The sequence below is a fragment of the Mustela putorius genome, unplaced genomic scaffold, assembly GCF_011764305.1.
Source record: "Mustela putorius furo isolate JIRA1106 unplaced genomic scaffold, ASM1176430v1.1 tig00003834_pilon_pilon_pilon, whole genome shotgun sequence".
NCBI classification, from domain to species: domain Eukaryota; kingdom Metazoa; phylum Chordata; class Mammalia; order Carnivora; family Mustelidae; genus Mustela; species Mustela putorius.
This window is the reverse complement of record NW_025421987.1, coordinates 93395680-93422872: the sequence shown is the minus strand read 5'-3', so window position 1 is coordinate 93422872 and position 27193 is coordinate 93395680. Positions and strand designations below refer to the sequence as shown.

General features: G+C 38.4%; 1 protein-coding gene across 4 annotated transcripts in view; it reads right to left on the bottom strand.

Annotated features, from left to right (window-relative positions):
- The window catches only part of OPA1 (OPA1 mitochondrial dynamin like GTPase), an 89879-nt gene extending 77254 nt beyond the window's left edge, over window positions 1-12625 (bottom strand). For 2 of the 4 annotated variants that reach the window (XM_004745284.2, XM_004745286.3), the window contains exons 1-6: window positions 12405-12625; window positions 5655-5973; window positions 4904-5000; window positions 3204-3311; window positions 2653-2706; window positions 1902-1969 (exon numbers count right to left, since the gene is read on the bottom strand). In XM_004745284.2, coding sequence (XP_004745341.1) covers window positions 1902-1969; window positions 2653-2706; window positions 3204-3311; window positions 4904-5000; window positions 5655-5973; window positions 12405-12436 — 678 coding nt within the window. In that variant the 5' untranslated portion in view covers window positions 12437-12625. The remainder of the gene's footprint in view (window positions 1-1901; window positions 1970-2652; window positions 2707-3203; window positions 3312-4903; window positions 5001-5654; window positions 5974-12404) is intronic. The other 2 variants (XM_004745285.3, XM_004745287.3) reach the window with 1 other exon arrangement.
- Between the last annotated feature and the right edge of the window lie 14568 nt (window positions 12626-27193).

Below are 27193 nucleotides of genomic sequence, written 5' to 3'. Positions count from 1 at the left end.
TTTCAATCTGGGGCTCTCATAGGTAAGCGTATCATAGGTAAATACCAAGCCTTGAAACCCATAATGTTGCATATTAACAAAATTCAAAACCACTAGTTGAGGCTGGAAATACTTTTCCTGTATAATAAATTCTTACACTAGCATTTGCTACAATTAATTTAAACCGTAATGAAAGTAGCTTAATTACAACTCTAGACTTAGTAATATTAATTGCTGAGCTTTTAATGGGAAAGATAATCCCCGTAAGTTATGAAGAAGTTAAAAGGAACTAGTAGATGAGAATATTTACCTTCAAGCGAAGGTAAATTATTTATAAATTTATTTTATAAAATAAAGCAGTAAATTTACTTTTATGTCTATTGTGTAAAATATCATCTGAAGACTATAATTATATTCCTAGGGATCCATTCTTTTGCTTCTTCTGTACTGCAAAGCTCCTGATCACTTACCAATTATTCGTTAAGCATCTTAGCAGGATTTTAAGGAGATTATCTGAGTTAGACCCTGAAACAGGTTTTTCATTTACCAAAGCAATCCTTGTTGGCCATACCAGAGAAGAGCAAAGATGTGGACCTGCCCTAAATGATCTAGGCAACAAGGCCTCATCACTCTAAAACTACACTACTAATCCAGTAAGAGAGGTTCCTACCCCCTCCTTAGATTAGCTGTTGTCTGCATATTAAGTCTACCTGCATTAAGGGACAAGGCCTTGGCTCAAAATAAGCTTTGCATAATAGGCTAATTGCTATTCAAACTTTTCTCCCCAGTAGCATGAATAGTCAAGGGTGTTCCTTTTGTTAAAATGCCAATGGAAAAGGTATCAAACAAGATCAAGTTAAAAGGCAAATACACTTATACACACACACACACACACACACACACACATATGTACACACATTTTAAAATGTTTTCTCCGAAAGATCTAGTCAAAAGGCAAGAGAAAAGTCTTTTGAAATACTAGAATTCAAACTTGGAATATCGTATAAAAAGTTCAAAGTTAAAGGACAAGGAGAAAAGATGGAAACCTACACACAGCAATTATTTTCTTTCTGCCTTCCAAATAAACATAAAATTAATAACATAATAACCTTCAATATAAAAGTTACATATTCCATATTTAATTCTGAAATGTTCATTAAATATCTTTTTTAGGTATCTGTTTATATAAATATTATTTCAGAAAAACTTCCAAGGAATCAGTTATGTCACCAATTACAAAAGATGAAAAAAATGAAGACTAAGAGAATGTCAGGTTAACATATGAATATAAATAAAGAGCAATGCATATGTTATTTTATATCAGTAGCTCTCCCAAATATTCGTATGGATTTTAACACAAGTACTGAAATTGACATAACCGAAATAAATCCATACACAGTTGTTAACTGTTAATGTGAGAGAATCAATTTATCCTCTAACAGCCCATTTCCTATTCCCTTAATATTTCCCCAAGGTATATGCCATGAAAACAGTAGTCCCTAGAATGTATTTCATGGAAAAAGGTTCTGTTGCTAAATAAATCTGGACGACTCCGTACACTTTGACTTCTCCTGGGATTCACAATGCACAACAAGTATATTAAGGTCGAGAAGTCCTAGGGAAAAGAAAAGCCTGCTTATATTAATCAGCTTTTCCTATACATATTTAACAATAAAGCCCTTTGTTGAAAACAATGCTTGTAACTAGTATTTCATAGAGCATATTTGAAAGAAATGGCCTTCTCCAATATTTCCAGAACTGTCACACAGTACCTTCACTTTGTACCAAGATTAAAAACATCTCTACTTAGATGTTTTTATATTTGCTCCTCAGATATTACTGCTGTCAAATCTTCTGGGTGGGTAAAAACTATTTTATCTCTTTCAGGACTACTGATGTGATAAATTCTCCTTTGTACTTACCTTTCTATAATGCTTGTCACTTTCAGATCCATGATCTGTTGCTCTAAATGCTGTTTCTCCCGGTGAACCTTAAAGATAAATAATGCAGTCCTTTAAATTCTCCATTGCTGTCAAAAGTCCAAATTCCAACTTACTTTAAAGGCAAGTAGATTTTTAGAGAAAAAATCACTTTTTTGAAAAATAAAAGCTATTCCTATTTTAGGGAACATACTGGTAACCTATGCAAACCCCCCCCCACAAAACCAAAAAAACCCCTTTTGAGTATTATAGGACGTGTTTTTAAAATTCCACTGAAAATTTCAATTAAAAAAAAAAAGAAGACAATATTTGATAAGGATTATTTTCCATGAGAGTACTTACAGCTCAGCCATTTACCACTGCCATTACCGACCACAGATAGTAACAAAATAAATTTAAAATGTCAACTGTGACAGGGCAGATGAGACAAACTAAAATTACTTTTCATTTCAATTATCAGAAACAATCAAATCAAGTGATATGTTGAGAAAATATTTTGGTTAAGCAGTAATAATTTTAATCTTATAGATACATACTTAGGAATTTTAGTTTTACTGCAAAATAATTATTTCATTATTTTCTCCTGTAAGGTAAAGAATTTGCCCAATATAGTTCTGGAGTTTTAAAATTCAGCATAAGCAGCATAAATTTGGTCTGAAATTTTATTTGCAACTAGTTTATTAGAAGCATTTAAAAGGCATGTTAAGGTCAGCAAAAATGTCTGTTTACACACCTAACAAGAGAAGTAGGTCAGAAGCTCCTATGACTTCACTAACCAATTTGTGACCTGTGAAAAACCAGCAAAAGGGGAAATAGAAATGTAAAATTTGACAGGAATGAGCAAACAAGTATGTCTGAGATCTCAGAGTTATATCATGATAGGGCATGAATTGGGCAAATACAACAGGATTAACCTCAATAAATTCCACTCATTATGGTCCATCATAATTAAGTTTGTCTTAAAATCACCAAATTGGGTCTAACCAATTATGAAAAGCAAGCACATAGGAAGTCTCATCTACTTGTCAGGAACAAGAAATACTTTTTCCCTCATTGATTAAAGCCAAGTATGTTTAAACTATTACAAATTTTCATTTTTGTTGCACTAACCAAAATTTAAAATCAATGAGCACCAAAACTTTGTGTGTCCTTTTTTCAAAAACCTGTTTTTCATTTGTACTAACTGTTTTCATTTAAAAGGGAGGAATCAACAATGAATATATCTCAGTACTTTTCCTCCTGGTTTCTGACATTTTAAGTGAGATCAAATAGGTCCTTCCTTACCTGTGGTGAAAAAGTCCTTCAATAAGCTGAGGCTTTCAACAATCTTATCAAAGTCAGGTGCCAATTTTGCAAGGTCCTCTGAATTAGGAAGTGCTTTTCTAATTTTCTCTGGAGAAGACAAAAAAAAAATTCTCAAAATAAGAATTTCACTATTAAAACATTTATAAAATTTAAATAACACCATACATAAGTGTCATATATAAATTTAAATTAAAATATTTTTTGCATTTTTCTCCCTATTACAACCACAACTGCTACATGTATCTGAAACAATGTGTAATTCTGAGGATATTCCATGAGCCATGAAATTTGTTTAAAAAGACTCACCAATGTCTGGCTTAGATGGACAGCTTTGATCTATAAGTTAAATGCCTTAAAACAAGCAGGAAATTAACAAGGTTAACACTGTATTGGAATCAGAGGTAGTTTTAAGGAGAAAGTCACAGTGAAGAGGCCAAAAATAAAAGAAAAAAAGAGAAAAACGCCTCCTGTAACACCTGGTCCAAACTCAAAAAAAGTAATGAACTCTCAGTTCAAGCTCAAAAACAGAGTTCCATTACTTTTCTCTGTCCTTTCACAGACTTTCAGAAAAGTCACACTTGTTACCACTTAGAAATAACTGTCTAAGAGCCCAAAGCACGCTTTGGTTTTATTTTTGCTAGCTTCATTTAAAAAATGGAACACATAAATATTCTCAAAATAAGGATATATGTCAGATATTGTTCTAGTGTTATAAAAAGCATTCACCTGTTTAGTCTTCATAGCAACCCTACAGAACAGTTATCATCAACTCCACTTTACAGGTGAGGGACTGAGCCACTGAGGTTAAGCAGCTGGACCTGCGCACACAGTGAACAAGTGGGGAGTCAGGCTTCAAGCCTAGCCAGGCCAGCTTCAGAATTCAGGCCCTCAGCCCCACACTGTGGCAAATATATCAAAGTTGAAAGTTCTCCACATGAAGATTGGAAAAATACTCAAAGAATACTTCAAATTCCTGCAGGTTCCTCTGTCAATGCAACACAGTTTTCTCTTTAAGGAAATGCCGTGTGAGTAAAAACAGAGAGGTCAATTCTACCTCCATATACACCTAGGCTAAGAAATTAGAGTCTAAAAAAAAAGAGGCTGAGGAAAATAATTTCATTCAAAAAAAATTTTTTTTAACTACTCAGCTTAATCTTGGCAATCAAAATTATCAAATATACTTTTTTCCCATTTACCCATTATAGAAAAAGGGAACAGTGGCTGACTATGGGGAGAAATTACTCTGGACACATAGCAGACTTTAAGGGACCTGGTTACAAGTGGAGGTAAACAAGGGAGCTAGTCAAAATTAACTAGTTAGGTAGGTCACGGTGAATCTGTTCTGGGTAATAATACAGAACACTGAAAGTGATGTCTAGAAGGCTGCTTAGCTGACAATCTATTAGTTAGCAAAAGATAAAAAATGAAAGCGTATGTTCACTATGGCTCTAAAATATTAACACACACACAGATTAGCTACAACTAAAAGAAAATGTGAGTGATGGGTGAGGGCATTATTTTTTTTTTCCTAACAATTTTTTCTCTGATATTCTGTTACGTCTATCATTCAAATAAAACTGCTACACAGTAAGCTCATGAGTTAAGAAAATCTCAATACCACTATTTCTCTTTCCTAAAGACATAACCAAGAAACATGTTTTAATGTTGATGATACAGACCTAAATCAATATACTCATCAATTTCCCACACGATGTCAGGCACAATCCATTTATAGTCACTAAGGTCAGGTATCATATCTTTCCACTGATCAAAAGTCTAAAAGAAAAGAAAGTATGCCAATCAAATGCTCTGAATGTCATACAAAAATAGAGAAAAACTACCTTAATTTATCTAATTAAAACATGCTAATCTACTAAAAATGATGTATTATGTTCAAATATTTTAGAAACAAAGTAGCCTTGGCTCTTCTAAAAATAAATTAGTTGGCCAGCATATAAAATATGTAAATGTTCCTTTATAAAATATGGAAAATGTAAAAATTCAAAAGATAGTCTTATTTCAAACAGGTTTCATGATTTGGCTTTAAACAATACTGTAGAACAGAAGACAAGCCAGGGGTCAGGACACATTGACTCTACTCTCAAAGCTGCCCAAAAGTGGTTGTGTTAGCATGCCACCTACTTTCTTGTCTGAGCTACTAAGTGGCAAGCTGAAAATCAAACCTAGGTGACCTCACTCCAGCCCAATGCTCCTTCCATTAGGGCCATTCCGATCTCTTATAAGTATAACCAAGATTCAGAGAGCAGTTTTCTATTGGCATCATTAAAACAACTTAGCACATGGTAGAGATACACACTACATTTTTAAATATCAAATTACAGTCTATTGCACTAAAGAAAAATGATTTGTGCTATAAACCCTTCAAATAATCATGCTAAAATAACTGAAAAAGCAATGGAAACGACTCACCTTTTTGGCTGTATAGCCACCCCCAACAGCAGATCCTAGTATGAGATAGCGAAGTTTTAAGAGTCTTGCAGCTAATCTCGCTGGCCAAAAATTTCTGCGTGGCTGGTAGCCATATTTAATTGGAGAAAGTTTCAATTTACGTAAGGGAAGGTTAGTTAAAGAGGAGAACTGATGAAATGACGTCCTGAATTGGGGTCTTTGAAGCTTTAAGGTAGGATGATGCGAATGATAAATGCTTCGTGAAACCAGATGCAGTTTTTGTAGCGGTAAGCTTCCTTTGATTCCAGAGCTATGTTTCACTAAGGACTGGCAGACCTCACTAAAAAAAAAAAAAAGCATGGGACAAAGATCAGACTGGGTAATAGTGCAAAGGAAATGATAAAAAAAAAAAAAAAAAAAAAAAAAAAAAAAAGCAATATGCACAAGAGAAAACACACCTGCGGGCATGTGTTCAAACCCACTATGTCGGATCGCACCTCCCATTTACTAACCATTTATTACACGCCAGGCACTGCTGCATGCAGCATGCGCTACCTCCTTTAATTCTGCTAAAAATCCTATGGTGAAAATGCCAGTATTACCTCCATCCTACCAATGAGGAAAAGGTGGCACACACACATAAATAACTGGCCCATGTCCACACAGATACGATTCAAACCCAAGAGCTGGGACTCCAGAGCCTGTCCTCTCGTTTACTTCTTTTATTAACTGCTATTCGCTGTCAATAAAACTGGAAAACAAGATGAATGCAAACCCTGCTTTTAAGCACAAAAATTCCAACAGCTTAGAATACCTATTCTTTGGCCTCTCCTCTAGGTCTCAGGATCCTGAGCAGCCCAGGGATAGAAACTAAGGAAAAATCATTAACTGTATATAAGGCACCTGATGGAAAGTTTCTGAGTAGAATAAATTAAAGAGTAATGAAAGAAGATACTAAAAGCAATGTGCAACCGTCTGAATATTTGTGTCCTCCCCCAATTTATATATGGAAGCCTAATTCTCAACATGAAGTATTTAGAGGTGAGGCCTTTGGGCGGTAATTTGCTTTGTATGTGGTCATGGACACAGAGCCCCTGTGTTGGGACTGGTGCCTTTATAAGGAAATAAATGGCATATATCTCTCTGTCCCCTCTCTTTCTTGTGAGGTCACAAAAAGATGATGCCTGTCTATAAGCCAGGAAGAGAGTCCTCACCATACACCAAATATGCTGGCACTTTGATCCTGGAGCTCTCAGCCACCAATAACTGTGAGAAATAAATGTTTACTGTTGAAGCCACCGAGCTTTTGGTAATTTGGGGAGTGATAAGGTGACTGTATATCAGTTGTGCAGATATAGGGGAACAAGCTAGAGTGAGCTGAGGTGGCAGCACTGAAAAAGGAAAGACAGATACCAGAATGATGAACTGACATGGGAATCAAGGGAAGAAGCAAATAGTAATCCTGACATTTTTGCCACTTACAGATATTAAAAAAAAAAAAAAAAAAAAAAAAATCAAGAGCCTAACCAACTGGGCGGGGCGAGTAGCCCACGGTTCCATAATATTTAGCTCAAACTTCTTTTAGCTCTCTTCTTACAGCCACTTAGTGTTTTGAGCTAGATAAACTTTGGTTCCATTATAGTTTCACTGCTTAGTTTTGTGCAGTCAAGGGCAAATTATGAACTTGCCAAAGGCTGTTTTAAAAAATCTGTTAAAATGGGATAATAGCTACATCAGAGTTATATTGTCAATACTCACTAATCTAAGTTATCTTCTTCTCAGACCATAATCCCCTTCACCCCTTCACTACAACCATCTTTGATCTTACTGGAAGAACCAAGTCATGGATCCTTCTATCTTCTTCTTAACCTATTAGTCTCTACCTTATCTATTTACCTCCTTACCCACCTTTTAAATAGTTCATAGTTCATAGTTCACAGTTTCAATGACTCTTTTACAAATACTCTAAACTCAATTGCCCTCTGGCTTTTTGTTACACTTGTCTGGCAAAATGCAAACCCTAGATGAACCTTATCACTTTAAGCCTGTACCAATGGAATGAAGCACTACTGAAGAAAACTGTACCTACTGGACACACATCTCACCTTGGCTCCAAGAATGCTTGACAATCCTACTTTAACAATCCATTCTTCCACTCTCTGCTAGGACCATTTCGGATGTTCTCCCCACTCCTCTACCCTCCCATATTCTCCTATACTTCCTGCAATTTTCTGGAGAAAATGGAAGCCATCTGAAGGAGACATGCTGTTGCTTCCTTGCTTCCTATTGCATCTACGCCCACCCTCCTCTAGCTGCTCCCCCTGAATTTCCGGAGCCCTGAACCCTGAGTCCTGTAAGATTACAGTAAGTACTCCTCTTCCCTTCAAAGGCAACTCCCTCTGTTTCCTCTGAATTCCCTATTTAGGAATTACTAGTCAAGTCTCTCTCAATTTAAAGAAGAGATGGAAAAAAACCTCCAGTTCCCTGCTCTAGCTATTCTATTAAAAGCCAAACCAACCTGATTTCCATTTGTATCACTTCACTGAAACAGCCCTTACTGAATGTCCTGATGCCTTCCAATGGGCATTTATTTTTTCAATTCTCATTTTCTCTCTCTCAGCAATATCTGACCCCTCCTTGCAGGAACTCCTTTATACCAACAGTCACTAGCTTTACCCCACTCACTGACAACTCTTTTTCAGGCCACCTCTTCCCCAACTACCCCTTCCCCCCTTTTTTGGATTTATTTATTTTAGAAAGACAGACAGCTTGTGAGCATGGAGGGTAAGGGGCAGAGGGAGAGGGAAAGAGAATCCCAAGCAGACTCCCCAGTGAGTGCACAGCCCAACATGGGCTTGATCCTAGGACCCAGAGACCACCCCTCCAGCCAAAATCAAGAATCAGATGCTCAACCAACTGAGCCACCGAGGCACCCCTTCCCAACTACCTTTTAAATGCTGGGAGCATGGGACTCCGATGTAAAGTCACTTTTCTTCTCATTCTATTCACTCTTCCTTGCTAATCTTACCTATACTCATTTCCTCAATTACCATATACATATTCATGTTTCTCCAAACTTCTACATCTAATACAAATAGTTAAGTTCCAGAGCCTTGTGTCCAACTGCCTACTGAACACCACCCCTTAGATATCTAAAAGTATCCCAAATGTCCAAATTCAAATTCATGGTATCTTTCCTCCCTCCCCTCAAACCCAGACCCTCTCTAGTACTTCCTGTATCAGGAAATGGCAAAAACATCTGTCTGGCAGTTGCACAAGCCACAGGCTTGGGGCTCATTCTTGATACCTTCCTCATCCTCAAGTTCTACTTCCAACACAGATCTCAAAGCTTCCATTTCTCCCATCTCCACTACCAGGGTTCCTTACCTGGGCTGCTGTTAGCAGTCCTGACTGCGGTGTTCTCCACAGCACAATCAGAGCACTCTTCTGAAATGTGAATCTGATCACTGTCATTCACCTGCATAAATCTCAATGCCTCCTCCTACACTCAGAATAAAATCCAAACTCTCCGTGGTCTGGTCCTGCCTCTCTCCCTCTCACCTCCCAGCTCCACCCAGACCAGTTTTCATCTAGCTCCTCGACTGTGCCATACTCCTTCCCACCTCAAGGCCCTGATACCCACTGTGCCTGGACAAACTCTTCTACCTACTTAACTCCCATTACTCCTGTTAACTCTGGTCACAAATGGTTTCACCTCAGCAGTCCCTCTTCTCTTGGACCTAAATTCTAATTTGAGTCCCTTGCTACTTTTCTTAGCTTCTTCAGTGCACATAAAATTGGTATTAAGTAATAGTGTAATTATTGGATTAATATTTGTCTCTACCAGTAAACTGCAGTCTTCATAAAGCCAGGGTGGTCCTGTTTTGCTTCTCACTGTATTTCTAAAGCCCAGTCCAGTGCTTCACAAGTAGTAGATGCTTAATAAATTCACTGAACGAACATATGTAATTGGGACAACAGAAAAAACAAAACAAAAGGTGAAAGAACCTAGCAATGACCATAGAGTAAGTACTCAACAAATGTCATTTCAACATTAACCGCACTAACCTCTACTAATGTATCAATGAGTACACTGTATCCCTCAAAAGTTGTTTGCTTTTTTCAAAAAAGGAGTTAATCCAAATATATATCCAAATTAGACAAACTCAAGACCCAAGGAGTCCTACTGCTAAGATGCTCTTATAAAGTTTATTGAATTAAACATATGTTTAAGAGTGTAATACAGGCTTGAAAGGAATTCATGGAAATTAAAGCTGTAATAGTACATTAAGAAAAAAAAAAAAAGAACAGCAACACCAAAAAATGTATTAAGGAAACTCCTGGGAACTTAGAACATAAAGAAAAAAGGTGGAAACCCTGAGAAAAAAGTGACTCAGAGAATTGGTATCCAAAGTGGGGTGTGTGTGGAATGTGTTTCAAAGGATACACAAAATAACTCACTGGGATTCAGGAAAAAGTACCAACGCTTCTAAATACAGTGTTTTTTTGGATCTCATCTTTCAAGATTATGTTAGGGTAGAATTATAATGTAAATAATAAAGTAATACAGTGATATATGTAATTCAAAAATAAGTGTGTATATGCACATTTGTGGCATATGCCTACTATTTTTTTTTAAAATATGATAAGCACAGATCATATTTTGCAAATCATGGACATACAGGATCAACCTAAGAAGACCAATTCATCTAACAGGAGTCAAAAAAAAGAGGAAAAATGGAAGGAAGAAAATAAAGAAAACCGAAGAACTAAAGAAAGAATCTTTTTAATGGAAAGGCCCACTAGTACCAAGCCAGATTTGGGTGGGGGTGACCCATACCTTTCTCAAGGACAAAGCCTTGAGAAATTAAAGATAAGGCCAAGATCCTGAAAGCTCCTGTGAAGGGAAAAGCAGAATACCTACAAAAACACAAAAATCAGATTGTCCTGAGAGTCTATATTAGTAACAAAGGATTCTAGAAAAAAAAATGTACCAATGCCTTTACCGTTCTGAAAAAGTACTTTGAATATAGACTTCTATATTTGGCCAAACTAAAAATCAATGTGATGCAAAACAACCACCCCCATGACTCCTGAAATCATGTATTCTCTCTCATCTATCATCTCTTTTAAGTATATAACATCTCCTAATATGAATTCTTTTTTCAACAAATTTACCAAACATTTATTGCACCTAAATAAATGTTGGTCACTATCTTGTTATTTGTCAGTGAGTATGCATTTACATACCTTATATCAAAAAAATGTTTATGTTCCGATCTGCTTAAGAATGGGAATTTAAATGTACTCCTTCATAACAAACATGCAAAACAAATACAGCAAAAGAAAAACTCCAGAGCTTGACGCTTCTAACCTTCCACAACTCCTCTTCTGCAAGAAAGCTAAACTGTGCTATCAACATAAACACTTTTAAGCCATGACTCTGTGGAGTCCATAATAACTTAAGAAACAATTTAGCCCAACAGCATCCACCCGAATAAACAAATATCAGTTATTAATCAGTCTGTTAAGTTCAAATTTTAAAGTTTTCCCACATGTCTCAATTGTCCCAATGAAGCATGATGTTTTCTGCAAAGCCTTTTCCCTTTTTATTTAAATAGCATTGGGTATGTTTCTCCAGGAAACCGGGAGTAGAAATAAAAAGGTAATAAATAATTTACTGCAGTATCAAGAGCTGTAGATTTACTCAGAAACTCAAATTCCATAAAATTAGAAATAACTATCCAATTATTCTAATTGACTATAACTATTGTATGTCATCCAGTTCTAAATTTAGACTCAACCTTCATAAAAAATGGATACCATTCCTTATAAAAACCATCAATTATCCATACCCTTTAAACAATATGAAAAAAATTCAAGACAGGTGGTGAGAGGCTAATTCAGGAAAACCAAGTTTTTTCAACCCTATTTGATGCATATTACTTCTTATCAACAGCCTGCAACAATAAGTTAAGCCTGAAAGTATCTAAGGATATCAGAACACAAATACATTTAAAGATAAAGTCAAATTTAAATCTTTTTGAAATGTATATAGTAACCCACAGGAATGAAAGGATCCTAAGATTTTTTTTTTTTAACTTGGAATTAAACCAGGCCAGGGCAGCAATAACCATGTGATAAGAAAGTTGGTGCTACATTCACCACTTTTCATCCAAAGCAAGTCTTCCTCCCTAAACGCTGAAAAGCTGCTATTGAGAGGGCATCTCTAATCACCATCTCCGACACCATTTGCGTCACTAACCAGATCAGACTCCAAAGCAAGTCAACTCAGACGATTAGGACAATAGGTAGAGCCTCCTCACTCTGGGAGAAGAACGAGTACCCGCAAGATCAACGTGCACCTGTCGTGGAGGTAGAAGAAAGAGTTGAAAGGCGGAGAGGGGGACACATGAATAGAGCCAGGAGCCAGGGACGCAGAGGGCAGAAACAAGAAGCCACCAGATAACAGCAAGGACAGAAAGGTGAAAGAGGCAGGGACAAGAGGACAACAGAGACAGGCCAAGACTGAAAAGAGCCCAGAATCTTCGAGTGGCACAGGACAGGAACAAGGGCCAGTACTGCAGCCGGCCCCTCAGGGAAGCCGGGTCAGAGCTCCTGTAACCACGGGTCCTCAAAAATATCCCGGAATCCTCCAACCTTCCTCCGCCTGGCCTGCAAGTTACGTGCACATTCTGGAGGTAGCGATGAAATAACTCGGCTTTTCGGAGGCCCCAGAAATAACGGGGCCAGGTCGGAGCCCACACTTACCAGGTCACGGCGGCCCGGTGTAGTCGCCACATCCCGCCGGCGAGGAGGTCACACAGGCGCCTACAGGGCCACGCGGGAGCCCGGGTGTCAGCCCCCGTCCGGCCCTTGCTCCAGGAATGACCCAGGAAGAAGCCCTCGGCAACAAGGGCACAGAGCAGCCGCTGCGGCCCTCCCAATGGCACATGGACTTCCGTGAGAGCCCGCCCGGCACCCGTACTCGGTCCGTCAGAAAAACAAGCACCCACCCACCCTTCCTAGGAGGACAGCACAAACGGTCCGCGGAGGAGTAGTGCTTTGGCTCTGAGCCTCCAGAGGAAACAAGCACTTTCCGCTTCCCCTCACCTTTTCCCTCCCTCTTCGTTTCCGGGATGGAATTAACGAAATTTTAGTTTCCCCGGTCAAAGATTTGGAGAGGGGAGGGGTGGAGAGTTGAGCTGGGACTGGCGGTTGTAGGGCGAAGAAAGCGGATTGATAAATTCTCTCTAGGTGGCTATCGGCTACCGATTTAAGAAAATTTAGTACTGAGGGGGCATGGAGGAGCCTACGTAGTTAATAGTATAAGAAAAGCCAGTGGTTGCCAGTGGATTGTTCGGGGTCCTTGTTTACAAAGCACTTTCAGAACAATCCTGGGAAGCAAGAGGAGTCGTGGATTGGTTAAGTGCTTTAGGATCCTCTGAAGGTCACAGCTGAGAAGGGCTCGGATGAGCAGCTGTGGGTTTGGAGTAAGTTTGTGCGCTTTATAAAAGCATCGATAATGATCCCCCCCCATTCACTTTTTAAATGGTCTTCATTTGGCTTTTAATCCCACTCATTTGTTTAAATGGCTTGTGTCAAAGCCTCTGACAATTCCATATTATCAGTGGCCACTGGACCTCAGCATTTAGTTTAGAATGTTGGTAATCAGCACTCTCCTTACTTGGCTTCCCCCTCTGTGTTTTTAGGACATAACCTTTTCCTTTTTTTCCAGGAGCCGCTACTCCCCATTCTCTTTTGCTGGTTCTTCCACCCCCAAAACTCTTACTGTAGGAAGCTTCCAGAGCTCAGAGATCCTGAGCCCCTTTCCGTATCTTCATTCTCTTCCTACCTAATCTGAATCAGTTTTATGACTTTAAATACTGTTTTCCCTTAACACTCTGTGTTTTATGAGGAAATTGAGGCCCATAAAAAGACGTGGTCCATGAAAGGTAATAAAGTCAATTGCTGGCTTAACCAAGACCAAAATCAAAGGGCCCTATTCCCCCTTCTTCACTTCAAGGGCACCCCCACCCCCAACTCCTTTTCCCTTAGTCACCAGAATCCTAAATCAGTATCCATCCATTCACAACAAAGCCAAGTATTAGACCCAGTCATTGCTAGTAAACTTCCCAAACGTAGGACTCTGGGGATTTTCTTTATTACATTTATTGTGGTGACTATTTTAATGGCAGGTCCAGTTAGGAACTTGCTATACTGACCTCTGCAAACTGTAGCTTTTTCCAGGATTGTAGAGTTGTGCAAAATTCCTTTGTTACTGTTGCTTCCCAGTTGTTTTTAAAAAATAAGAGAAACCAAATAATGGTAAACTAACCCCTCTCATGTATGGGTTACCTTTACATTTCACAAAGTCCCCCCCCCCTTTTTTTGCGATTCTATTTCTAGGCAGAAATGGAATACTGAAACATTCCCACATGTGCAAAGACAAAGGCATGTTTATTTTTGCATTGTATGAAATAGTGAAAGATTGGAATCTATATTATTAAAAGATAAACTGAGGCATAATAAAAATTATAAACATTTATTTGATCGAAAATTGATTTAAATTAAGCAATGCCAAGCCAGAATTGATTAGGATTGCTCCATCAACAGGAGCCAGGGACAAAACTTTTATAGAGAAAAAAGGGAAGCAAAAGCAAGGAAATTATTTGTTTGGCTAATAGCTTACATGATTGCCTTATTTGGGAAAGTCTAATTAACTGTGATTGGTTGCCTTATTTTTTTTTAATTTAAATACAATTAGCCGACTTATGGTATACCATTTGTTTCAGGTGTCGAGTTCAGTAATTCATCAGTATTGCTTTCTTAACCTTAGGCATTTATAGGCTTCTGTTTTGGTTTGCTTAGTAGACTGCCAAGGTATTAGAACCAATACCTTGGTTCTAATGGTCTATGTATTCAGCCCATTCCCAACATAATCCCAGCAAGTATTGCAGAAATTAACAATTTATTCTAAAATGTATGTAGAAATGTAAAGTGCCTAGAATATCCAAAACAAAGAACAAAACTAGAGTATTTATAACCAACTGACTTCAAGACTTAATATTATAATCAAGATAGTATAGTACTGGGATAAAAAATAGATGAAGGGACCAAATTAGAGGGCTCAGAAACAGATCTCTGTGCAGTCAATTGGCTTTTTACAAAAGCACCAAAGCAATTCAATAAAGATGGAAGTCTTTTCAATAAATGATGTGAAAAATATTGAGTATCTATATGGGAAAAAATATACCCTACATATGATACACATAAAATTTAATATAAATTTATATCGTATACAAAAATTGTTATACATAAACAAAAATTATGTAAGCTGGGACACAGTCCTAAATGTAAAAATAAAAACTATAAATCTAAAATAGACAAAGATTTCTTAGGTCACACACAGCATGTAATACCACAAAATTTAAATTGATAAATTAGACTCTATCAAACTGAAATACTTCTGCTCATGAAATAACAACACTGACAAAATTTAATAGACAAACATCAAATTTGGAGAAGGTATTTTTAGAATATTTATCTGACAAAGTATACATCTCCAGAATATGTAAAAAGTTCTTACAACTCAGTAGTGAGATAAAAAATTTGCTTTGAATGTTTGTACTAAGGCCCATTTTGTTAGGATTAAGGGTCTTTGGGAGGCCTTAAATCATGAGGGGGAAGCCCTCAGGAATGGGATTAGCCTCTTATAAAAGAGACCCTACATACCTCCCTGAATTTTCCATGCTATAAAGTTACAGTAAAAAAGACAGCCATTTATGAAGCAGAAAGCAGACTCTCACTGACCCAAACAAGACCACCCTGGTGCCTTGATCTTGGACTCCCCAGCCTCTAGAACTGTGAGAAATTTGTGTCTTTATATGCTACCCAATATATGGTATTTTGTTATAGCAGCCCAAATGGACTAAGACACAACCCAGTTAAAAATTCAAACACTACACAAAGGAAGATATATATATCTTACATACAGTGCTCACACATAAAGTGCTCAATGTTAATGGTCATCAAGGAAATGCAAATTAAAGCCACAATGAGACAGCACTCTATCTTCACTAAAACTACTAGCCTTAAAAAAACTATACCAAGTTTGGCAAGCATGTGAGACAACCAGAACTGTCAGCCACTGCTGATGGGAACGTACATGATATGACCACTTTGGAAAAATATTTGGCAGTTTCTCACAAAGTTAAACATACACCTCTCCTTTGGTCTAGCAATTCCAGTCATACAGACTTATCTAAGACAAAAAAAAAAAACAAAAAAAACAAAAAAAAAACATGTTGTGCACAAAAAGGCTTATACGAAAATGTTCATAGCAGCTTTATTCATAGTAGCCAAGAACTGGAACCAAACCAAATGTGCATCACAAGAAAATGGATAAATGAATTTATACATGGAAATACTACTCAACACCAAAGAGGAAACAACTACTGGACGTGTAACAACATGAATCCGTCTAACAGACATGCTGAAATCAAAAAGGATGTTCCACTTGTGGGAAAATGGGTGTTGGGAGTGGGAAAAGAACATTAGGGAACTTTTTTAGGAAGATGGGAATGTTAGGAGTCTGAGTTACTTGGATGTATCTGTTTATCATAATGTGCAGCTAAGAACTGTGCATTCCAAGTTTCAGATTTTTTTCACATTTCCAAGTTTGCAAGCATTTATATATTGATTGAGTGGGGAGAGTTGAAGTGGGTGGAGACTAGGGGGAGAACAGGAATGACAAAATGTAGATAATTAGGGAAGCAGGGTGGTAGGTACCTGAGGGCTCCGTATACTATTCTGTTCACTTTGTACATACTGGAAAATTTTCATCCTAATGGCTTTAAAATTTATCACAGACTTCTTATAAAAATGATACAGGAAGAAAAACAAAATGAATGTAACAGAAGAGCAGTCTTGTGGGTGTATGAAGGAGGGAACAGTGAATATGAAAGGCACACAGCTTGTGTACTATGTAGAATTTATTCTAGTTGTATTTGTTTCCTATTTGGCTACAACAGATTACCCCGAATGTAATGACTTAAAACAAAACAAACATTATCTTACTGTTCTATGGGTCAGACTTAAAAAATATGGGTTTCGCTGAGCTAAAAACAAAATGCGTACAGTGCTGCTTCCTTTTGGAGGGCGACTCTCAGGAAGAAGCTGGTTCTTTGCCTTTTACAACTTTTAGATGCTCCCCACATTCCTTGGCTTCTGGCTCATTTCTGTCTTCAAAGCTAGCAATGACTGTTTGAATCTTGGTAATATCATAGCCTTTGACCCTGACTGCCTTGCTTTCCTCTGCCGCATTTAGGGACCCTTGTGGTTGCATTGGGACCATCCAGAGAATCTAGGGTAATCTTCTTATTGTATTATTTATTTATTTACCCAATATTTTATTTTTATTTATTTGACAGAGATCACAAGTAGGCAGAGGCAGGCAGAGAGAGGAGGAAGCAGGCTCCCCGCCGAACAGAGAGTCCGATGTGGGGCTCGATCCCAGGACCCTGAGATCATGACCTGAGCCGAAGCAGAGGCTTTAACCCACTGAGCCACGCAGGGGCCCCATAATCTTCTTATTTTAAAGTCAGGGGTTAGCAACCTTAATTCCATCTGCACCCTTAATTCTCCTTTGCCATATTCACGGGTTCTAGGAAATAGGATGCAGGCTTCTTTGTGGGAGGCATTATTCTGCCTACCTCACAGCTCCGTTTAAATTCTTTTCAGTGAGGTCTCTCTGATGCTAAGGAGTATGTGCGCGTGCTTGAAGTATCAAGTTTATGCAGCTCAGTCACACTCAGAAATAGCTGTTGCTTTAAAACTGTACTTCTAATATTTGTTCTTTATATTTATCATTTTCTTAGTTTTAATGACTTTCATACCTTTATCTTCTTTTCCTGAAATCTAAGAAGAAACCTCAAGTCCGCATTCCATGTCGCAAATTTCACTTTCTACAGTGGCACTTTTGCCTTCTAAGTAGTTTCTAAAATTTACTTTTGCATTGTAAATCTTGAAATCTTTCCTTTACTTATCTTTATTGCTTTCTGGAACGTGTATCTTAGAGGTCAAGGTTTTTTTCATCTTATTAAAGATGTAAAATTACTGTCTAAAAATTTTTCTTGTCCCTATAGTGAATAAACTCATAGATAATAAATTCACTGATGTGAATTTGGATCTTTTATTATAATGGATCTTTTTATCATGAAGACTATTGTTATTACTATTGCCAGTGGACACCCATGTAATGTGCTAGGTGGTATGTTACACTTTATGTATAATATCTCCTTCCATTCTTTCCTACAATATTTTTTCACAGGCTTCCTCTTTTCTTTCCCTTTCTGGTTCTCCTAAGGTCAGAGGGTTTACTTTGTTTTATGCAGCAAAAGATGTATTGGCCAATGACTATAATCTTTTTTTTTTAAAAAAAGATTTTATTTATTTATTTGTCAGAGAGAGAGCGAGTGAGAGCGAGCACAGGCAGACAGAGTGGAAGGCAGAGGCAGAGGGAGAAGCAGGCTCCCTGCGGAGCAAGGAGCCTGATGTGGGACTCGATCCCAGGACGCCGGGATCATGACCTGAGCCGAAGGCAGCTGCTTAACCAACTGAGCCACCCAGGCGTCCCGATGGCTATAATCTTTAATTCTACTGCACAAGTCTTATCCCTAGTGGTCAGTCCTGTGAATCTGGTTATAAATGTTCATATTTTTACTGAGTTTCCACAAGTATTTTAGTAATTGACTAGGGGAAAAAAAACTGCATCAAGGACTGCTAGTCAAATACCTTATTGACTAAGAAAATGTGGTTTCACTGTGGACACTCAAACCGAAAATGAAGACTTTCTCCAGCTGTATACACTACTTAGTTGAGGTAAACTTTTGAACTGAATTTATGTTAATTTTTCAGACTTCTCTTTTCCTTCCCGCATTGAAAGGAGAGGCAGTTTTTGTAATTTCCTTGTCTCAGGGATGTTAGTGGGAAGGAATGTGTGGGGAATTCAATGGCTCTTTTGGTAAAAGCTCTCTAAGAAAGCTTAAGTCTGTCCTAGGATTTTGTTGGGAGCCTGGCAGTAGAAAGGGCCTTGGAGAAGCAAAAGTTGGAGGATAGAGGGGCGCCTGGGTGGCTCAGTGGGTTAAAGCCTCTGCCTTCGGCTCAGGTCATGATCCCAGGGTCCTGGGATTGAGTCCTATGTCGGGCTCTCTGCTCTGCAGGGAGCCTGCTTCCTCCCCTCTCTCTCTCTGCCTGCCTCTCTGCCTACTTGTGATTTCTCTCTCTCTGTCAAATAAATAAAATCTTAAAAAAAAAAAAAAGGTGGAGGGTAGAGATTTATAAAGGCCAGAAAGAGGAGAATGTTCTCCCCTAACTACCGTTCCCATACTTGGGAGACATCAAGATCTTGGAGGGTTCTCAGCCCCTCGAAAGATTCCACCTAAGGATGATCAGAAACAGCCGATCCATCAGATTCAAAAAATCATGAAAATTAGGAATTTGGGGGACAACAGAGATTACCTATGACCACTAATTATAAAAAGAACTATCTTCTATGCACACTGTTATCTATATCCAGTAAATCTGTGTGGGGTAAATAATTATATAATAGCATGTTATTGTGTATCTCTTTCCAACTCTACATTCACTGACATCTAGTTGATAGCTTGACATTAGTTTTGGTGGCAGTATTTACACCACAGAAGTAAGCAAACCCTACCAATCGAGGCTCTATTTATCATTCTATTGATTGTTCAGTCTTAAGAAAGTTATGGAAAAACAGTGATACTACAGGTTAAGTTTTAAAGTGTGTTGCGTCTGTGGCTATTTCATTGTAAAAAGCACAGAAAACTGAGGAAATATTCTTCCACTATTTAAAATCTTTTATCTGATTCAGTAAAGACGTCATGATGTTTTCATGAATTATTTAAGTTCTCGCGTATATCTTTGTTGTTTCACTTTCTTCTTGTTAATGTATAGGCAAATAGCAACCAATATTCATGTCAGATTTAAACCCCTAGGTCAATGATGTGAGCAACTTCTTTGCTGAATAGCTAGCAATCAAAATAATCAAGCATTTATCTCTACTAAAACGTATAATACATATACATATATATATATATATATATATATATATATATATATATATATATATATATAGTAGACCTGATTGCTGAATATTTAGCAGCATACCGCTGGTATGCATATGTATGCTTGAGCATTGTACCAGTTCTTTCCTTTGATGTATTTCCATCTTTCCATCATAGAAAACTTTTGCCATTTAGTTCCTAATTTGTTTCAAAGTTTCCTATTATCTCTGATTACTTATCCGCTGTCTCATTTTGGGGACCCAATGCCACGACCAAAGCAGGCAGAAGTATTACCTTCTTCCACTCTCCTGGTTCTGAGGCTTTCTCCCTCCTGCTTGGAGGTATTTTTGCTCACACTTTGGAACATTTGCTTTTTGCTTCCTTTTTAGACTAAAAATATATCTTCTACTTTCACCATGTTCCCAAACTTGGCCTATGCAAGAAATAAAATATATATTAGTCCCTAAGTAATTCTGCATGGCAGTCTATTCTGGAATTACCTGTACAAACTCCTTTCCAGCCTACTAGTGTCTTCTTCAGTAAGAGGAGTTGGGACTATGTGCCTTGCAGAGAGACAGGATCCCATACCCTTGCTGCTCATTGTTACAAGCTGTTGACAACCTCCTTACTTTCTCATCTTTTGGGTGGTCTTGAGTTCCTTCTGTAGTAGGAAGGGCCTAGATGAGCAGTTGAGGCAGTAGCTTGTTACAAGAGCTGTAATCCTGATATAGCTCACGAAAGCCATCAGAAAAGTGAGATCTACCATCTCCTGGTCTCGAGACCCACCTACACAACAATGGTGCCAGCATTTAGAGAAGACAAAGTGATTCATTTACCTGTTTATTCCAGTAGGAGAGATGATAGGAATGCACAATACCCAAGGAATTCTGAGCAAGCAGGATTGGATTTACACATTTACATAAAACAGACAGAAATTAGAACCCTTTCTTCCTTTGTTTTCTTTGTTTGCCATCTTCTTTCGTCCTTGGGGATGGGTGAGATTTAGAAAAGCGAAATACTATAAGGATGTGTGTGGTGAATTTGTAGTTCAATGACTGTTTCAGGTTTGTGCATCTGCATTGTTCTGTTACCATGACCCTATACTATGTATGGGCTAATGTGTCTATCTCATTATTAAAAAAAGCTAATAGATGTTGAGGCATTTAGAGCTGTGCTTGATATTTAGTAAACACTTACTAGTTGTATTAGTTGAGGTAGAGTGGGATATGATGCTCTAGAAAATATATTACCAAATTTCAAGGACTTAATCACAAACCGCTCTTTCCTTCTCAAATGACAGTCTAATGTACAATGGAGGGAGGGGGGTTTCTTGAAGCCTGGAGACTCAGAACTGCACGTTGCTTCCTGCTTGAGTCTACACCATCTGAAACATCTGGTCTTCAAGGTCACTTTGGAGAGTCCAGTGGGTTGTCTGGGATGATTGTTAAGGACTAGAATAGAAAAAACTTGAAAATGACCACTCTGAGAATGGTCAAGAGGTCAAAGATCACTTCTGCCCACATTTTATTTGCCAGAACCTCATCATATGGCCAACTTAACCACAAAGAAAGCTGGGAACTACAGAGGAGCACGTGAAAGCTGTGCAGACTCCCTAGCTCTGCCATTATGAGCATCAGCTACAACAACAACAACAACAACAACAACAACAACAATCATATTATTCTCCCATGATAATGTTGCTATTCTCCAAGAATGGAATATTGTCTTCTGGTTACATTTGCTATCTATATTCCCATTGAACTTAGAGTTTTAGATTACTTTGTAACCTCTATCAATGTCTAAAACACCATGAAACCCACTTTCATTTTATTCTCCATAATGGTAGAGTACCTAATTTTATTTTACTCTCCACCATATTGGCAGGCGTTAAATTTCCTAGAAACCAACTAAACATGGGCTCAGAGTTAAAATTCAGTTGATGTAAAGAATGCAGTATTTATTGCATACCTGAGTTTTGCAGTCTGAGACTGATTCCTACCGCATTAAAATATACACTCTACACAGAGAGACTGAAAGAGATCGAAGTATTCTCAACTTCAGGACCATTCCATGGACCTGTCAAGAAGGCCTGGCTATTTTAAGAGAACTGGAAGAAAAGGTTAATGTGAGCTACAGCCTTCCATATGTTAGGCTGCAGCTTAGAGATCTGATTGAGAAAGGGTTGGACTTGGTAGTCTTACTGCATCAGCAAAGAGCATGAGAAAGACTGTGTGCTAGTGCTTACCCTCCAGTTTCGTCAGGACACAGGATTTGAAGCTATCAGTTCTGCCAATGAACAGCACAGATAAGAGGATTTCCATTTTGTATTTTTATGACTTCAGAGAAATATAGTAATTTTCTCAAGGTCATACAGTCATTTGGATGTATTTGGTATATTTAGGATCAAAATGCAAACCATTTCCCTGGAAGAGAAAACTAGAATAGATTATAAAGTGGCTTGAATATTTCCAATTTTTTTTGGATATTTTTCTTCTGGCAAAAGAACCATCGTGCAGTTTCTTTGCAAGGAAGCACCATGATTCAAACCTCCATGGAGGTTAATCTACCTGTGTGTGTGTGTGTGTGTGTGTTGTGGGGTGGTGGGTAAAGGTGGGAAGCTACAAGCAGAGAGCCTTGTTAGGAGGCTATCATAATTATCCTAATGTGGTCTGATCTAGATTGTGGTTAAGGGTTCAAAAATAGCAACTAACTTTTAAGCATAAGTGGCTGAATTTAGATTTTCTATGTTAAGGCTGAAAGACATTTATATGCTTGTAAAATGAACTTTTTTGATGTCATGTATTCCCCCCCCCCCATTTGATCTGCCTTGTTTCATCTGAATTGTCAGCCTGCATAAGATCATTTCAGTGATGCTTTAGTAGGAATGAGACGGCCACTGGGAGAAGCCAGGATGCTTTCAACCAAAACTTCCATCACCTGCCATCTGGCTGGATGAGCAGCCCTTCCGGTGTGGAGTGCCCGGGTGTGGTCTTCAACAAAGAACAATCTCTGGGCAGGGGCCCGAGGAGCACAGCATCCAGTGTTGCCGTCTTACTACCTTTTAGGGTCCGGAGAGCCTCCACTAGGGCATCTTGATTGACTAACTGACATTTACTGGTGTGTTAAAGGATGTGGTAAAAGGTACGAATATGCAGCCAGATGAAGAGATGCGTTGGTGTGGAGAAAGGGTGCAAGCTTCCATGTCTTCGCCAGGCTGCCACTCTCCCTGCATCTCCACATCTTCACCAACCTGGAAGCTCTTCTCCTTTCCTCTTTTCAGGTATCCATTCTGTCTGATGGCTTTGCTATCCTTCCTTCTTTCCAGCAGTGTCTCTGACAGCTGTGGGAGCACTGACGTCTTCATTGCCCCGTTACGGAGTTTGCTTCTATGAGCTGTTCTTTTCTGTGTGGTCTCCAGGCCCCTTTCTCCAGCCCTTTTAATGATTCTCTGAGATGCCCATTATTAATACATTCCTTTTTTGCTCATTTTTTCCTGAAGGCTGTTTCTATTATTTCCAGATAGGAACCATGACTGGTTCATTTGTTAGCTTTGATGCCATAACCCAGATGTTAACTAGAATCGCCCTGCCCTGATGATTAAGATAAGATTGATTCAAAGTACATTCAATGGAGGCTAGAAAGTCCAATGTCTTCTCCAAGATTTCTACAAATTCTGCTGGAGATTTAGGTTCTCCTGGACACATCTGACTCAGATCTTTTGCTTCCTCTAAATCAGGATTTCTCAACCTCGATATTTTAGGCTGGACAGTTCTTTTTTGTGGGTGGCTGTCTTGCATATTGGAGGAATTTTGGTATCTGCCCACTCGATGCTAGTGGCTGCCCTGTCCCAGTTATGACAATTGAAAGTGTCTCCAGACATTTCTAAATGTTGCCTGGGGTGGGCGGGGAGCAAAATCACTCCTATTTGGAAACCACTATCCTGAATTAGTTCAGTGTTGGAAGTGACACCTGTCCCTGTTGTCACCAAGTCAACATAGGTGTGATACTTAAACATTTTTCTTAGTTCCACTTTTCTTTCTTTCTTTCTTTCTTTTTTTTTTTTTTTTAAAGTCACAAAAGATATCTATACTGGTAGCAAATCTGATAGGAGTTTTGGAGAAATTCAGATTTCCATCATAAATATTCAACCAAATCAAATTTGTTAGATGTCTATGTTTTTAATAAGTCTCCTGGTCATTTTTGCAACTTGGGTTCCAACTTCTGGCCACGTTGCTTGTCCCTCTTTGGTTTCTCTCCCCTTATCTCTCTTTACCTCCTCTATTCTCTGTTCTTCCCTACTTCCAAATTTCTGTCCATTTTCAATTCAGAGTGGTTTAGTTTTATCGTTTTACTTCTCTGTGCCAACTCATCCCCTCAGGGTCTCGCCTTCCACTCCTAATTGGCAAATCAAGGTATTTTTCTAAACAAAAAGGGCCTTTCTCCCATGGTAATTCTGGAACCTATTATGGAGATAATTAAAATAGAATCTTGTCGCAATTCTCACTACAAGTTCTTTTTGTGTAGCTACGGTAGTATTAACCCCCTTTTGTAGGAAGGAAGCTGTTCTAATTATCTGTTGCAGCATAACAACTGACCAAAACATAGTGGCTTAAAGCAACAACCATTACATCGTATTTCTCTTCAAATGGCATATCCACACAATTAGCTTGGGCTCCTCCAGAAGGATACTCTTGGACTAGTTCATTTTTTACATGGTGGCTCAGGGGTCCTAGAGGAAAGGTTTTATGTGACAGGAAGAGAGAGCCATACCAGTTTCATGAAGTCTTGGGTCTTTAATGTCACTTTTTGCCATATGGGTCAAAGGGGTCTTAAGTCTGTCAGATTCAAGTCAATGTGCAGTGTCTTTCTTTTGCCACAGTACAACATCTGGCCATAAATTTTGACATTACTCCTTCATGCAAATAACCCTTTTCTCCTCCTAGGACCCCCCAAAGTTTCATTCCATTATAGCATCAGACTCAGACTTGAGGTCTAGGTTTTTGATGCATCAGAGACCTAGGAAAAAAAGAGTTAAGAGAACTTGGTGTTCTGAAAGCTGAGGAACAAGTGGGTCTCAAGGAGAGTGGTCAGTAGGGTTAAAGATCAAGTAACCCAGACACTGAAGAGAGGAGAGCTTTGACTTTGCCCAGTGGAAGGCTTAGGTCCTTCATTCCCCCTCTTTCACTGTGGTGGAGATGCTGGGAGCCAAAGACCTTGTTTATTTCCCTTTTATGTATAATTTTCTTTTTCGGATGGTATAGAATATGTTTCTTCTAGAAATTCAGAAAATATGGAAAATTATTAAAAACAAAGTATAATGCGTAGATGACCACTGAAACCTTTTATTGAATTGATTTCTCTATTCTTTATATGAACGTGTATACCTACATAGACATGTATATATGAGATTGTGTGTATATATTTGTTCCTTTTTACTCTCATCCTTCCTCTGATTGTTTAATTGCCAGCAAAACTTTTTTGTGTGTGCACTTAGAGTAAGGTTACAACAGGAATGCGAAGAGAAAGGAAAGAGACAATTTTCAGCATTTATGGTTTCTAAATAGATTTGAAATTCTTGGAAGGGGACGTTACTTAGAGAAAAAGGATTTCTGAGTCTCCAGGTTTGCCTTGGGGGACAAAAAATTAATGTTATTTTCATAAATAATAGGCTTTGGAAGCATGAGTGAAGTAAGAGTGAATTTCCCTGCCATGAATTTGATAGAAATGTCACAGCTGAGGGAGGAGAGATTTGGGAGGCATGATTGGGTTTGGTGCTGGTGTCAGTCTCGGGGACACTCGCACGCTTTGTGGAATGGTAGAAGTTTTAGAGGCATGGGCCTGGGACCTGAAGCAGAGAACTATGTCCTGATTCTTGGGGAAATCTGAGGGAGTAGTGATGATGGCACAGAAGTCCTTCATACTCACATGTCACAGCAGTAGTCGAGCAGAAATGGGCAAAACCGAGCAAGTCTAGCTAGAGACCACAGTGCACATTGCTTGTGGCCCAGCAGGACAAATGCCCTAGAGTTTCATTTCCTCTAAAGGGATAGAGAAGACAGAGATAAAACTCATGCACATGTTGCAGAGGAGGAAGCCGAGCACAGGCAAAGGACCAGATAAACAAAGACAAGTGATGGCTCAGCTTATGCCAACGGAGGACAGAGAATGGGGAATGACCCACCTTTCCTCACTCTGTGACACCAAAATCCGGTGAATATAGGTGCCAGTCTAATGGGAGAAGGAGGGAAGGGGTAAATCCTTAAATGATTGTTTCAACATAGAGTGCTGAGGAATACCGTGGGGGTGACTGGGCTTTTTCTGCCATCAGGCAAAATGAGGGATTAAAACAAAATCAAGTTGAGTTACTAAAAAAAAAAAGTTACATTTTCTGAACACTGTAACCTAAGAACTACGTGTCATTATTTATTTGTGTATGTGTATATATAGTCGTCTGTATTATTTCCTGAAGTTTTGATCACACTGTTGATATTGTTTTATTAAACATTGTATCAGGAACAGTTTAACCATGTCACTAAATATTTTTAGGAATGCCTTTATCAACTGCACAGTAGTGCAGTATATAGATACAGTTTTCCTTCTTTCCTTCTTTCCCCTTCCGTCCTTTCTTCCTCCACAATTCCCTGATTGTTAAACACTTACTTTGTTTCAGATTTTTCATTGTTATATATAAAATTTAAAAAATATTTTATTTTATTTTTTTATAAACATATATTTTTATCCCCAGGGGTACAGGTCTGTGAATCTTTTATTTTATTTTTTAAAGGTTTTATTTATTTATTTGAGAGAAAGAGAAAGCAATCACAGAGAGAGAGGGACCACAGAGGCAGAGGGAGAAGCAGACTTGCCACTGAGCAGAGAACCTGATGCAGAGCTTTATCCCAGGACCTTGAGATCATAACCTGACCTGAAGGCAGAGGCTTAACCGACTGAGCCACCATGGCGCCCGCATTTTTAAAAAATATTTTAAATCTTTTATTGTAACTTGCATTATTTCCTAGGAGACAGTTTCCAAAAGTGAAATTACTGGGTGAAGATGCATAAACATTATTAAATCTTCCCATCCACACTGTCAAACTGCCCCCTAGCCTCTAGAAATGCCTTTTACACCAGCCAGTTCCCTCGCATAAATGTATCTCTCCTCTGATACCATTCAGGAAGGTAAAGTTCTTGCATGTGAACAGAATAGGGGATGGTTCCAGCAGAGTAAAGGCCTTTGAGTGTATTCTGGCTCTTGTATGGACTTTGAAACATCAAAAGGGACTTTCCTGTGCCACTAAATGTACATAAAATATTACGCCACTAGAGGGCAGGGTTATCTCACTAAACCAAGAGGATTTTTTTGTTGGTTGGTTGGTTTTTGTAAATCCCAAGACGGTTTATAGCACCAGTCCAGATCAAATTTTGACATTGCGGTCAAGGTGGCTTTCATTATTTTAACAAGGTGATAAA